General features: G+C 51.6%; 1 protein-coding gene across 1 annotated transcript in view; it reads left to right on the top strand.

Moving 5' to 3' along the window:
• The window catches only part of LOC102041870 (acyl-CoA dehydrogenase family member 11-like), a 16,797-nt gene that overhangs the window by 682 nt on the left and 1,637 nt on the right, over positions 1 to 14,478 (top strand). The window contains exons 2-12 of the mRNA XM_005427606.3: positions 2,920 to 3,152; positions 3,761 to 3,860; positions 4,888 to 5,005; positions 5,402 to 5,535; positions 5,634 to 5,792; positions 6,489 to 6,583; positions 6,850 to 6,949; positions 7,883 to 8,023; positions 8,349 to 8,441; positions 8,804 to 8,911; positions 14,212 to 14,383. Of these exons, the coding sequence (XP_005427663.3) occupies positions 2,920 to 3,152; positions 3,761 to 3,860; positions 4,888 to 5,005; positions 5,402 to 5,535; positions 5,634 to 5,792; positions 6,489 to 6,583; positions 6,850 to 6,949; positions 7,883 to 8,023; positions 8,349 to 8,441; positions 8,804 to 8,911; positions 14,212 to 14,383 (1,453 nt within the window). The remainder of the gene's footprint in view (positions 1 to 2,919; positions 3,153 to 3,760; positions 3,861 to 4,887; positions 5,006 to 5,401; positions 5,536 to 5,633; positions 5,793 to 6,488; positions 6,584 to 6,849; positions 6,950 to 7,882; positions 8,024 to 8,348; positions 8,442 to 8,803; positions 8,912 to 14,211; positions 14,384 to 14,478) is intronic.

Here is a 14,478-nt window from a genome sequence, read left to right as displayed (position 1 = left end):
AGGACTGGGGCTGTTCTCAGCCAAGTACTCAAGAAGGTGAAAAGGCCCCTTGGGGCTTGCTTGCTCCTAGCACAGGTTGGTGGCATTTCTGGGTTCATTTTTTCAGCCAGGAAAGGCTCTGTGTGGATGTCAGGGGTGCAGATGGGGGGTGAGGCCCCAGGCTCTGGATGTCTGTGCTGTGAGCTCCAGTCCTACAGGAACCCCTGCGAGGAGGCTCACCTCTCTGGCTGGCCTCTGCCATCACCCCAAGAGCCACAAGTGCTTCCCACTTTTCAGGGAGCAGTTTTCATGGAGCAGAGTGTGACCTCTCTCCATGATTTATTCCAGCAGAAGCCACCAGATGATCAGAGGGGAGGGGACCTGGTTTTCAGTGAGGCTCCCACTTCCCCTGCTTGCTCTCCAGGTCTGTGAGGCCTGGCAGACACAGTGTGGGAAGAGTGAGGTGGCAGAGCTGGGAGCTTGTCACAGCCATCCCAAAAGAGAGGAATGAGGCCTGCCTAAGCACCACTGTGGCCTTCTTGGCAGAAGAGAAGACAGGAAAGGAGGACGCCTTTGGGTAACCATGAAGGTCCTGCTCGTAATTTGCGCCTTCAGAAGAATCTGATTCAGGTCTCCCAGAGAATAAAAGGATCCATACAACAAGGCTGCTTCCACTCCTTCCTCCAAAACCTCCCAGACAACCGGGAGCAGCATTTTCCTTTCGTTTCTTCACTCAGTCCCAGCGGGGCAGTGTTGCCTCACTGCTGGAAAGGAGAGCCCGGGCTGCTGCCTGCAGCACTGAGCCTGCTCTCCATGGGAACACCTTCCTCTCCAGGACAGCGGCAGCCCCTGAAGCTTTGGGTGTCCCACCGAAGCTGGAGGATGATTCCTGTTGTGCTATTCCATGTCAAACACAGAAATTTTCTTGAAATGGCACAAAAATTTTCTTTCTCTGTTTGAAGATGATTTAAGGAGAAGACTGAATTAAGCATCTGCTTTTTCTGGGTGTTGTTGTGAAGAGGGATCTGTCGGGCTTTGCTGCCCTGAAAATACATTCTTTAATATAAAGGATGTCTATTGGCACTCCTAATGTGCATTAATTTGCACATTTCCCATATTTTCATGCTTGGGACATCAAAGGACAGATTAGGGTGAAGGAGACCTCCCAGCAGCCTCAGCCCTGACCCAAATGATTTTGTCCTCTGCACATCCCAATGTCCTTTCTTTGGAGCACCAGGGCTGCTGTGTGTGACATTCAGCAGTCACAAGTGTAGGAGTTTTGATTTTGTTCCTTCACCTTGGAAATAAACACATTTTTTTGGGTAATTTGGTGGTTTGGCAGGCTGTGTGTGGTCAGGGCATGACCTCCCATTGAAGCACTTGGGAGGTTTTAGGAAATATGGATGATGGTGAAAGGATTGTTGTATGAATTCCTTGTATGAACTCAGACCAGGAGATCTGCTTGGCAGACTCATGTTCTTCTGCCTGCAAAAACCCACCAGGTCAACAGTTCAAAGAGTCTTGTGCTTCAGCAAAGTCCATGAACTTTGGATTCCTGGGTTATGCCTTGGAAACAACCTTCAAATTGTTGTCAAACAGTGATAAATATTAGAGGTGCATGCCCATGGCAAATATAAGTGTGGCATGAGCTGGAGCAGCTGACAGGCTCTCGTGCATGGTTTTTGGCTTGTTTTGTGATTTTTAACACTGTTTTGTTGTTCTGCTGAAGCAAAACTGGCTGGTCTGAGGACAGAGACATCCAGAGTGGCACCTGGAGAATGTGTGTTTGATCCTCATCACACACATGGAATGGCAGAGGGAGGAAGGAATCAATCACACAGGGTGTAGATTAATGGAAGGGCAATACAGGGACAGGCAGGGAAAGGAAAAAGCCATGTTTGTATTTCATCAACAGGAAATTAACGGGGTTTATTATTGCACGATTTTCAGCGCAGCAATTATGGCATTCACCTCCTTTATTATATTATTGAGGAGGGAATGAGCATCTCTTGAGAGGCAGAGAACAGCAAAAAATATTCCTCTCACGGAAGCAAATCAGGTGATTCTTTGACCCAACACAGTCTTGGATGTGTTTAGGCCAATGAGGTCCAACAGAGCTGGAGGTTGTGTCCTCCTTGCCTGATTTTAGTCATCTAATATTCAGGTTTTTTAAATCTGGGTAACTTCATTTGGCTTTACTCCTAGACATGGAAGAGAACTTGCAAAAGGCAATTCCTGTCACCCTGAAATAGGGATCTGAGGGGGTTGGAATCAATCAGTCCTCTGTGAGTGCTGGTTTCCCTCCATTAACTACAGACATATTACTCCATGCAGGTCAGCCAAGCCCAGCAGAGATGAGGGCACATGAATCCCTCAGGAAGGATCCTTCAGGAAAGATCCCTGGGTGCAGGGTGGGAATTTGAATCTAGACATGTTGTGTGCCAGTCTGAAGCTGAAAAGGCTGCTCCATCCCTCCTTTTCTAATCTGACAGGCAGGTAGCTGCTGAGCCCAGTGGAAGTTTTCCTGTACAGATGAAGGCATTCCGGTTTTGGCAGCCTTTCCCCTGGCATTCTTCTCCAGCAGTAAATCACAGAGCAGCTGAGGGACCTCTGGAGACCGTCTCGTCCAACCCCCCTGCTCGTGTGCATCTGTGTCATTCTCAGCCTTGACACTAAAGTGCTTCTGTCTTTTGTGAAATCCAGACACGCTGCCAAAAGTAACTTGAAAAAGTGATTTTGAGGGAAAATAGAGAAAAAGTGACCGCAGAGCACAGCTGTGCCAGCAGAGGCTGAGGGAGCTGTCATGCTGTGTTATGGAATGCATGGAAGGGCCAAGGGGCAGGAGACCACTGGCACTGCAGGACAGCATGGTCAGTCCTCTGCCTTTCCACTGGGACTGAGGCTGGGATGTGCTGAAGGGCTCTCCTTGCTGCTCCACAGGTCCTGGAGGAGGTGCATCAGGACCTGGAGAGGTTTGGAAACCGCCTGCTGACCAAGATCCAACCTCTGAGCTGGGAATGTGAGCTGACCCCCCCCGTGTTCCGGCAGTTCGATGCCTGGGGGCGGCGCGTGGATCACATCCACACCTGCTCGGCATGGAGGAGGATGAAGGAGATTTCAGCAGAAGAAGGGCTGATTGCTGAGGCCTATGAGAAAAGATACTCCAACTGGAGGTAACTGGGGCAAATTGGGAATGACTCAGTGCCTTCCTGATTATTCTTAGCAAGGTTTATTCAGCGTTTTGCAGGACTGAGCTGATTGTGTAACCAGCAGCAGATGCTGCACAGACACCAGCACACCTCCTGCTGTTGCCAGCAGCTCTGTCTGTCCACTGCAATGTTCCACCTCACCAATGATAAGCCATAACTAATGGCCCACACTTGATCATAATATTCTTTGATGTCACCTTCCTGATTGTGGGGCCTGGCAGTTCCCTGCACCACTCCAGCTTTGTGAGCATTAGTTGTAATGCAGCTGAAGATGTGGGGTTTCACTCACAGGTGTTTTGTATTCCAGACCATGGAGACAGACCCACATTTCTTATTGTTAAAAACTGCACAGGCTGGCCTGGTGCTGGCTGTCCCACTGGGACTGAGAAACTCTGCTGCTCCTCTTCCCTCTTCCTGGCTGGAACAGTTTTTGCTCTCTCAGAAATGAGTGGTCTGATCCTCACCGGTTCTGGCTGTAATTTTTCCTCTTTTCCCAGTCAAGGTATTTTATCCTCGTGCTGTTGCACTGCTGTGTAACCCATCTGTTTTCCCTCTGTCTGTCCCTCTCCCAGCCGCCTGTACCAGGCTGTCAAACTGTACTTGTTCTCAAGCTCCTCTGGAGGTTTCAGCTGTCCACTGGCCATGACTGATGGGGCAGCCAAAGTCATTGAGGTATGAGCCTGGCTGGTCCCTGAGGGCACAGCCCACGTCCTGGCACTGCAGGTTAGAGGCAGGAGCACCAGCCAAGGATGGAGGAGCACTGATCCATCTGGTTCTGGGCACAGCCCTTCCTTGCTCTGTGACTCAGCTTTGTCTCCCTCTGCCTTTCTCCATGAAGTACAAAGCCTCTGTGCCCATGCCAACTTTTATATTCGCTGACAGCACGGTGTTCAGTAAGGCCTTTGCTGCACATGGCACCTGTGGCACTGCAGGTAGCTGGAAAGGTGTCCCAAGTGGAAGTGTCCAAGGCCAGGCTGGACAGGGCTTGGAGCAACCTGGGATAGTAGAAGGTGTCTCTGCCCATGGCAGGGGGGGCACTGGGTGAGCTTGAAGATCCCTTGCAACCCAAACCATTCTGTATTTCTATGATCCTAGGAATATATTTTTACTACAAGATGATTTGTTTTCCCATATTTTTCTGGAGTGGCAGTTAGCTATAATAGGCCAGATCCATACCTGACATAAATTCACCAAACCACCGAGAATTTACCAATTGGAACATTTGGCTCTGCATCTTAGTGACCCCCTTTGCATTGCCTCAGTGGCTATGTAGGATTCAGAGGAAAATGTCCTATAGGTAGCCAACCCTGGGCATTTAAATGCACCAAAACTTAAAGCAGCACAAGGCAGTTCCCTCTTCCCTGCAGCTTTCTGGGTGCTGGTGACATCCAGCGTACATGAAGCTGGCACATGGGCTGTTTGAGACGTCTCTCTCCAGAAATCCAAGGGGATAGGGATGCTCAGCACTCTGTGTTGTAACACAGGTCTGCACATCCTGTCTGCACAGTGCTGCAGCAGCTGCTGGGAGCTGTGCTGGCTCCCAGGCTCTCAGCAGCACCTGCAGATCCTCTGCAGTGCAGGAGACCCACCTGGCTTCCAGATGGCCTGGCTGAGCCCTGAACACAGCAGTTAAGGCAACTGTACAATGTCAACTATTGTGTTATGATCATCTCAGTTTATTTTCTCTCCCCTCAAACAGTCACTGGGTATTCCTGGATCTCTGAAAAACGCTTTTGACTGTCTGACATCCCGGGACCCTGAGAAGTTCTGGACCTCTGGCCAGTGGATGACTGAGCGAAGGGGTGGCTCTGATGTAGGTATGTGCTGTGGGGTGGGAGCCGATGTGGCAGTGAGAACAAAACACAAAGGATGTGGGGAACCTAAAAAGCCAGGGAGCTTCAGGAAGCTTTAGGACTTCAGCAGAAATCATCCAAATCCTCTGCACAGCTCTGCTTTTTAACCAACAAAAGACCCAATGTCTGTCCTCTTGTGCACACAGAGCCCTTTGTGTTCTTAGCTGAGGTAACTCCTGAAGAACTGGATTATACACACTGCATTTCTTATCGAGGGTCAATGAAAGAGATTAACAGCTAACCCATGCTCCATCTTCACAGCAAGAAGTGCCTTAAAGGAGCTGCTGCTTACTCTGTAAAATCAGCATTGATTGACACAGAAGTTCCCACAAGACCAGGAAATTTTCTCCTCTTTTTCAGCAAATGGCACTGAGACTGTGGCCAGGAAGCAGCCGGATGGCACCTATCGCCTGTATGGATTTAAGTGGTTCACATCAGCAGCTGATTCTGACATGGCACTGACCCTGGCCAGGATAGCAGATGCTGAAGGACAGGTAAACCAGTTCTGTTGTCTGGGGAACGAGGGGAAGGAGCAGGGGCATTCTTTTTCTTCCTTGTTGCATTGCAATAAAATCCTCTCTGTGCCTTGCAGTGTACCCAGGGCTCCAGAGGCCTGTCCTTGTTCTTCCTGAGGGTTCGGGATGAGGAGGGGAAGCTGAACAACATCCAGGTGCAAAGGCTGAAGGACAAGCTGGGCACGAGGCAGATGGCAACAGCAGAGCTGTGGCTGCAAGGAGCCAGAGCAGAGCTGGTGTGTAAGAGTTCCCCTGCCCTGGGGACTGGGCTGCCCTGGCATGGCCCTCACTCCTGGGGCTTTCAGCAGAGATCCCAACTGGAAAACTTCCTCTCTTCCACCTCTGTGGCTTGGCTGCCCACATCACAGAACAAATCACTGGTGGGGCTCAGTGTGAGGCAGAGCTGAGAAGAGTTCAGGAAAAGATGTGAGAGAAGACAACAAAAAATATGTTATTTTAGGCTGGTCATTTCTCTAATCCTGGTTCCTGAGCCAGCAGAGGGACAGTTTGTGTAATGTGCAGGTAGGAGCAGGCAGCAGGGACCAACTGATCATGCTGACACGGTCTCCAAAAGCCAATTCTCTGGTCATAGAAAGAGAATCCCAGGATAGGATGGTTTGGAAGAGACCTTAAAGCTCATCTCATTCCAACCCTTGCCATGGGCAGTGACAGCTTCCACCAGACCAGGCTTTTTCAAGTCCCATCCAGCCTGGCCTGGGACACTTCCAGGGATGGGGCAGCCACATCACACCACAGACTTGGCTAAAATGAGACAAATGTATTTTAAAGCAAGCAGGTCTCTGAGTGCCTGAGGGCAGACAGGGACAGAGTGGACAGCCCGTGTCCATGTGTCTGTTGACACCATTTCCATTCCCATGCCCATCCCTGTCCAAGGGGTGTGAAAGGCTCATGTCAGCCCTTGTTCCTTGCAGATCTCTGCAGAGGGCCGTGGAGTGGCCGCCATCTCCAACATGCTGAACATCACTCGGATCCACAACGTCATTGGTGCAGTGGCTTCCATGAGAAGGTGAAGGAAGGCAGCACAGATCCCCCCAGGGCTGAAGGATCAGGACAAGGGGACTTTACAGTGCTCGGCATTGAGCCAAGTGTCCCCTCTGTGGGACAGGCCTGGAGCCAGCAGTGCTGCAGGCAGAGGGTGACCTGTGGGTGGGTGACCTTTACAGGTGTGGTACAGCTGAGCAGGGCTCTTGTGGTGGAGGGGACTGGAAGGGAATGCTCAGAAGTGGAAAGCTGCTGGTGTAGCTGTTCCCTGTGTGTGTTCCCATCCTCCAGGATGGTCAGTCTGAGCAGGGACTACGCCTGCAAGCGTGTGGCCTTTGGGAAGCTCCTCAAGGACCATCCCCTGCACGTGCAGACAATAGCCCGGATGGAGGTGAGGCTTTTGGGAGCCAAGCTGGCCCTGTTGGGAAGGAAAGAGGGCAGAGATCCTGTGCTGTTAGTGAGCACAGCCAGCCTGCCTGCACTCAGACTTAGGAGGCCATTCCTGCAAAGTGGATGCAGCAAGGGAATTGTTTTACTGTAGTGGGATTTGATCTGATAACAGACCTAACTCCTCTGCTGGACTTCAGGTTGTCCTAAACAATTACCTGTGAGTTTCCCTGAGAGAAAGGAGTGCCCTTACTATGATAAGCCATGACCTCTGAGGTTGGGTGCTTGCCTCAGATTCCAGGCCTGACCCCACAGTCACCTGACTCTTGTCCAAGACTGGTATGGACTCATCCAGCTTCCCTGGGAGCTCCTGCCCCGGGAGCTGGGCTGTAAGCAGTATTTAAAAATTCTCTTGCAAGATGGGGGAAGGTGGTCAACATCTGTCAAATATGACTTCAGGCTCCAGCATCTCATTGCCTGTGGCCAGAACTCCCTCTCTGAATGGAAGGGCAGATCCTACCTTGTCCCACAACACACAGCTCCGTACCCTGATGCTTCCCAAATCAAAACTTGCCACAGAAGTAAGCTGCTCAGGAAGAAATCTGTCACAGACTTTGCAGCTCCAGGTGCTCAGGGGTTGACCATCATCTCACATCCATTACCTTTTGAAAATATGTGGATTTGGGGCCTGGAGGCCTTTTAGGATTTTTGTTAAGACTCAAGTAGGTCTGATGTAATGCATTGCCCCTTTACTGCATCACAGTGCCCAAGAGTGGCAGTGAACCTTTAATATTCCATACTTTGTGCCTTGGCTGCTCAGAGTCTCTGAAGCTGTGGGTCTGAGCAGGCAGGGGTGGTATTTTACCCTGGGGCAATCTCATGCCTGGAGTCAGCAGAGTCCAAGACTCCTGCCAGTGATCCTGTCCTCTGCTCACAGGTGCAGGTGAGAGGGGCTTTTCTGCTGCTCATGGACATCGTTCGCCTGCTGGGCCTGGCTGAAACCAACCTGGCAAGTGAGCAGGAGCAGCTGCTGCTGAGGCTGCTCATCCCAGTGGCCAAACTGTACACAGGGAAGCAGGTATGGAACAGACTGATTAGCCCAGAGTGTGGAATGTTAGCAAGCACAGAGCTGGGAAGAGGAGTGAGTGACGCAGCAGTGAGAGCAGGGGATGCCTGCAGGACCTGCAGCAGTTCCTGCTCTGGAGCCTGCTGCTCCTGCATGTCCTCTCTCACTGTCACTCAGGCTTCATTCCCATCTGCTCCTCCTGCCGGTAATGCCCAACCTGCCTCCGGAGATGAGCAGGACTCAGTCAGCCCATCTCAGCAGGAGCTGCTGTGTGGTGTGGGAGGTTGGATTTTCCCTTCAGGCACTGTGGATCATGCCAGCTCTCTGCATTTTGCAGGCTTCTGCCGTGGCTGTTGAGGCAATGGAGAGTTTTGGGGGCCAAGGTTACATGGAGGACACAGGCTTGCCTGTCATACTCCGGGATGCTCTGGTAAGAGGGTGGCAGGAGAAGGTCCTGTGTGTCACCAAGTCCCCTGCACAGCACTCTGGTTCCCTGCTAAAGACACACTCAAGGGAGAACAGAGCCCTCCCAGGCTCACTCCAGGTGTGTCAGCTCCTCCCTCACTGCCTTCCTGCTGAGCCCAGTCACCCCCAGGGAAGGACAGGATGTGTTCCTGGTGCTGAGGCTGTTCCTAGCACAGCAATGGAGCTGGGCTCCACTGCTCCCTTCCACTTGTTATGAGACAAGACATCTCTGGAGGTATCCCTGTGTCAGCCCTGTGTCTCTGCTCCCTCCCACTCCCCTTCTTTGCTGCAATCACTGCAAAGGCTCCCCGATGCTCTTCCACACAGGTGCTGTCCATATGGGAGGGAACAACCAACATCCTGTCCCTGGACGTGCTGCGGTCCCTGGCCAAGAGCCAAGGGCAGGTGATGGCCGTGTTCCTGTCCACAGTGCAGGTGAGCCACAGCTGCAGCCCTGCTCAGCCTCACCTTGGCAGAGCCTTCTTTGGGGTTTGTGCTCCTGGCTGAGGCTGGCAGGGAATAGGCCCAAACTGAAGCTTTAGACAAGTATTCCAACAATTGGAATTGTGTCGTACAATTCTGCTCCTTAAATAGCTCTTCCAAAAGCAGGATGCAGGCAGTGCTAATCCTGGGATCCTTGTGTGCTTTCAGCTCAGCAGTGGGGAGCTTGGCACTGTCAGAGTTCCTCAAGACAGGTACCAAAATAAGTGTATTTTTAATGTGACTCACCTTCCTGAATCCAAAATAATTTTGTGGTTTTGTTTCTTAACTGGAAAATCACCACAGGAGTACTGAATATTGAACCTCACTAGGGCTACCTACTGCATTATGACTTTCTATTTTTATTCCCTGAAAAGATGGAAAGAGCCAAAGGAATTCCATTTCTGCCTCTTTGGATTTGCTGTTCTCTGGCTCTACTTTTAAAGCTGCTCAGGTGACAGGAGTTCAAAACAGCTCAGTTTCATGAAGGTGAAGGAGCATCTCCTGGCTTGGTGCATCCCAAAAAGGGAGACAGGAGGCAGGATCAGAGGGTGTTGTCTCAGAGGTGACATTATTAATCCAGACACAGCAATCCAGATCTTGTTAGCCCAGGCACAGCAAGGGAATTCTGGACATCTGGATTTGGTGGTGTGCAGCCTTCACCTTCCCAGCCAGACCCCATGAGAAGGGAAGAGCCTGGGACAGTGCTCTCCTCCAGCACTGGGGACTGGACAGAGCTTTCCAGAGCCTGAGTTGTTCTCACAGTGGCTGCAGTTGGCAACTTGTGTCCCATCTCAGCCCTGCAGTTCAGCTGTGCTCTGTGCACAGCACCTCTGTGACCTCCAGGGGTGAGGGTCCCCTTGCCATCCTCTCAAACAACTTCTGAGAAGGGAGAAATACCTCAAACGATTTGGCCACCAAACAAGAAGCCAGATCTGCTCAGGAGCAGCGCTGAGCACATCTGCTGGGGGCAAATCCAGCTGTTGGCAAACAGCTGCTTAGGCTGACACTGCAGGTGATGGATGGGGAAGTAAAGGAGCTGTGGGTAGGCTCTAAAATAATTTGGAAAGAGCAGCCTCCACAATCTCACACCGAACACTAATTTAAACAAACAGCTCACAAAGGTGCTGTGCTGCACCCTGGAGCAGCTCCCTGGTGCAGCTGGGAGGGCCCCTCCAGCTGCTCAACACCTGGATAATCAGGGAGCATTAGGGAGCACAGCCCGTGATGCAGAGCAGGGACCTGCAGAGCAGAAGCAGGAGCAGTGAGATTCATTAATTAACGAGCTCCTCAGTGCTCCCGTCAATCACGCTGTGGGTGAGGCTGGAGGGGGAGGGTGAGTGCTGCCTTCAAGGTCTCCAGATTCCAGTAATGCCACTGCCTTTACTGTCCCTGTCACACCGAGGCTGCTGCATGTCCAGGGAGAGGGGCTGGGCTGGGCTCAGCAGTGTGGATGCTCCAGTTCTGGATAGAATCAGACCTGGCCAGTTTAAGCTTTTCCTTTATGCCTCGGGCAGCCAGGTGCTGGAAAGGCAGCCTGGGAGGGGTTTCTGTCTGCAGAGTCCTGCAGGAACGTGCTTAAGTTTCTACACCAGAATCAGGTTTTCACTCACAGGTGATAAACAACATCTTTCTGAGCTCCAGGTGTCCAAATTCTTTCAGTCTGTGAGTCTGGTTCATTTTGAAACATCCCTCCCAATCCTGTTTACTGAGGAAATAATTTAACCCATCGTAAAGGGGTTTTTACTGCCCCAATCCATTTCCTTTTTATTGATGCACACAAACCGAGTACAATTTATTTTATGTTTGTCCATCAAGGTTCTCAGTGTGCAGGACTTGTGCCCATTGTCAGAGGCTTTGCAGAAAGCAACATTAGTACCTGTACAGCTCCTGGTTCTCTGAAAGTCATTTCAAGGGTAACTCCAGGTTTTGCTTCTATCCTCTATCAGTTGTCTCTGCTGATGGTGAGATGCCCACTGCTGCTGGGCCTGTGATCAGGAGCAGGAGCCAAGGGTTGTAATTAACCTCAGGAAAAGGGAAATACAGAGAACTTCCCCATCCTTGCACAATGTGACTATGACAAGATGAATTTTTAGGGTTTTTAATACACAAGTGAGTTTGTGACAAACCACCCTGTCTAGAGGTTATGAGTCTGGAAATCCTGGGGAGAAGAGTGAGTGTGAGAGACAGAGATGGTATCATGGAATGGTTTGGCCTGGAAGGGACCTAAAAACACTTCTCATCCCACCCCTGCCACTTTCTACTGTCCCAGGCTGCTCCCAGCCCCAATGTCCAACCTGGCCTTGGGCACTGCCAGGGATCCAGGGGCAGCCCCAGCTGCTCTGGGCACCCTGTGCCAGGGCCTGCCCACCCTGCCAGGGAACAATTCCTAATTCCCAATATCCCATCCAGCCCTGCCCTCTGGCAGTGGAAGCCATTCCCTGTGTCCTGTCCCTCCATCCCTTGTCCCCAGTCCCTCTCCAGCTCTCTTGGAGCCCCTTTAGGCCCTGCAAGGGGCTCTGAGCTCTCCCTGGAGCCTTCTCCTCTCCAGGTGAGCACCCCCAGCTCTCCCAGCCTGGCTCCAGCCCTTGCAGCATCTCTGGTGCCTCCTCTGGACTCTCTTCAGCAGCTCCAGGTTCTTCCTGAGCTGGGTCCCAGGACTGGAGCATCTCTGCAGGTGGGGTCTCACCTGAGCAGGGCAGAGGAGCAGAATCCCCCCTCCCCTGCTGCCCATGGTTTGGGATCAGTCCAGGACACATCCTGACTTCCTGCTCTGCTGTGGTGAGAATTTCAGGTGGATACTGCACAGGACCAGTCAGTTCATGTTGTACTAAAATTTTATCAGCTGGAATTTTGAGCCAGAGCCCTGGGTGTACTTTCAAATTCAATTACAATCTGAAAAGTGCCTCTAAAATAGCTCAGAACAGTTTGTTGATTGTTCCATTTGAGTCACTTCAGGTGAAATTTGGGCACATCCCAGGACAGGGTCTCAGCATCAGCCCCGCACATGTCGTGCAAGGCTCAGAATCAACTCTTGCCTCAAGAATTTCTGTGTAGGGCTGTAATTCAGGCTGTAACTCAGGCTGTAAATCAGCCCTGCAATCTCAGACATATGACAGTGTTTTCAGGTCCTTTTCAGACCACAACCCCAATTTTCAGGCAGCAGGAAACAAATGGAGGTTATTGATGTGGGGCCATGTGTTCGCTCCAAGCACTGACACAAAATTGTGCTCTTAGCCCTGTTTGGGATGTTCCTCCTGTCACTGTATTTTTAGATACTCATGATTAATCTTGTAAGTAAAAACCACTCTGACCACATGGCTTGGGAGCCAGTGAGAGCAAACAAACAAGCAGCATCTTAAAATTCCTCCACGAAAACAGAGGGAATCAGAACTATTGGAGCTCTGAAGCTCCTTTGCTGATGTTTTCAGGCAGTAGGGGGTGGTGGGGCAGTGATGCTGTGTGTGCCTCCTCCCAGAGCTGGAGCAGAGCAACCAGAGAGAACAGGAGCTGCTCCTGCCTTGAGCATTGCCCTGAAGCAGCTCCCAGCCTCTCCATCCCAAGTGCAGAGAGAGCATGGAAAAACCTTCCAGGACATCCAGGGCTTTTGGTTAGGAAAGGAATAAGTGCAATTGGGAAAAAAAAATATTATTGGCAAGCAAAGAAAATACAAGGTCTTTTTATCCCTTAAGGACAAATGATGCTTTTACATTCCTGATCCATATTTCCAGGTGTTCAAATCCTCCAGCTGTGGCAGTATGTCTGTGTCCCAGCCACAAACAGCAGAGGTGTTTGTGGTGTCCCTGTGCTTGGCTGGTGCTGGGCTGGCTCCCACCCAAACTGTGGGAGTTGATGCCTCTGGGATCTGTGATCCTCATCAGCAACAGCCTCTGGGCTACTTCAGAACACCTCATTAGTATTCCATGGGCTTGGAGGTTTATGGGATTTATGTTGGCACTGGAGTTGTTCTTGTATTTGAGCAGCACGTGCTGGGGGTGTTTCTGCCCCTGGAGCCTGGGAGGACAGCACTGGGAAGTGTGGAAGTGTGGAAGTTTGGGGTGTGAGCACTCAGAGAACACAGAGCAAACGTGGGCTCAGCCCAGCCCAGATGGAATTTCTGGTCCAGTAAGAGGAGCTGCGGCACTGAAAGCCTGAGAAACATAAAAAATTCCTTCTGTGTAGCTGCTGCTCACAGGCTTCAGTCTCGTCTGCAGGTTATTGATGGAGCTAATTAATGAACAGCACCTCCCACCACGCTGTGCTGCTCACATCCAGCCTTTGGGGATGCTCTCCAAGCTGATCCCTCAGTCCTGCTGCAGAGAGAGGGGTTGGAGTGAGGGAAGGTGGGACCACAGCCCACAAGGCAGGGTCAGCTCCAAACACAGGCAGTGTCCCATCCCTCCTGACAGGGAACAACACAGATGAGCAGTGTGGGAATGCCAGGCCCAAAGAACAGTTCCAGACTCTCAGCAGAGTATCCCTGGTGCTTTCCACAAGGGATTTGGGATGTGGCAGAACAGAAGCTCACCTCAACCAGGGGAGATTTCAGGCAGTGCTGCTGGCACGGTTAAATTCCCCATTTTCATCAGAATCACAGAATCCTTTAGGGTGGAAAAGCCCTCTGGGATCAAGCCCAGCCATTCCCCAGTGCTGCCAAGGCCACCATGTCCCCAAGTGCCACATCCACATGGACTTTACATCCCTCCAGGGATGGGGATCCACCACTGCCCTGGGCAGCTGTGCCAGGGCCTGACCACCCTTTCAGTGAGGAAATTTTCTCTAATATGAAACTTGAACCTCTCCCAGTGGAGCTTGAAGCCATTTCCTCTTGTCCTGGGGCCTTTCCCCCTGACACAATTTGGAGAGGAAAGCTTCTTTAAATGTGAATTTTCCTGCCTGGACACAGCTTGAGCATATTTGTGCAAGTTATTATATAATCCTGAGAGAATTAGCCCTGATAGAGGTATAGAGTTAGAGAGAACTGGGGATGAGAGCTGGTCCCCACATGCAGCTGGGAAGCCAGAATGGAAACAGCAACGTGCTGGCTCTGCTCACAGGGAATTCTCCCTCCCCAAGGCAAGGCTGGGAGCTTCCTTTGAGCACATCCCCTCCCCTGGCTGCTCCCCCTGTGCCAGTGGCAGCCACCTGGATCTGAGTTTGTTGTCAGCAGCTGGGTGTGCCCAGGGTCCCAGCAGCCCCTTCCCTGGCACAAGGCAAATACACTGGAATTTTTCCTGTGGTTGTTCTCTCTGCAGAGAAAGCTGGAGCTGGCTTCAGGCACCGAGGAGCTGTCCCCAGCTGTGCAGAGGGCACGGGAAGCCATCGGGAGCCTCGGGCAGTTCATGGCAGCCACGGGCTCAGAGCGGGCACTGACCATGGAGCTGGCAGCCAGGGACTTCTCCTACAGCCTGGCACGGATCTACACAGGCAGGGCAACACAGGAATCACAGAGCCATGGGATGGGCTGGGGGGGGAGGGACCTTAAAGCCCATCCCATCCCATCCCCCCACTGCCATAGCAGG

This window comes from Geospiza fortis, unplaced genomic scaffold (genome assembly GCF_000277835.1).
Source record: "Geospiza fortis unplaced genomic scaffold, GeoFor_1.0 scaffold224, whole genome shotgun sequence".
In the NCBI taxonomy this organism is placed as follows: Eukaryota; Metazoa; Chordata; class Aves; order Passeriformes; family Thraupidae; genus Geospiza; species Geospiza fortis.
The sequence above is the reverse complement of the archived record's forward strand: the minus strand, read 5'-3'. Positions and strand labels throughout refer to the sequence as shown.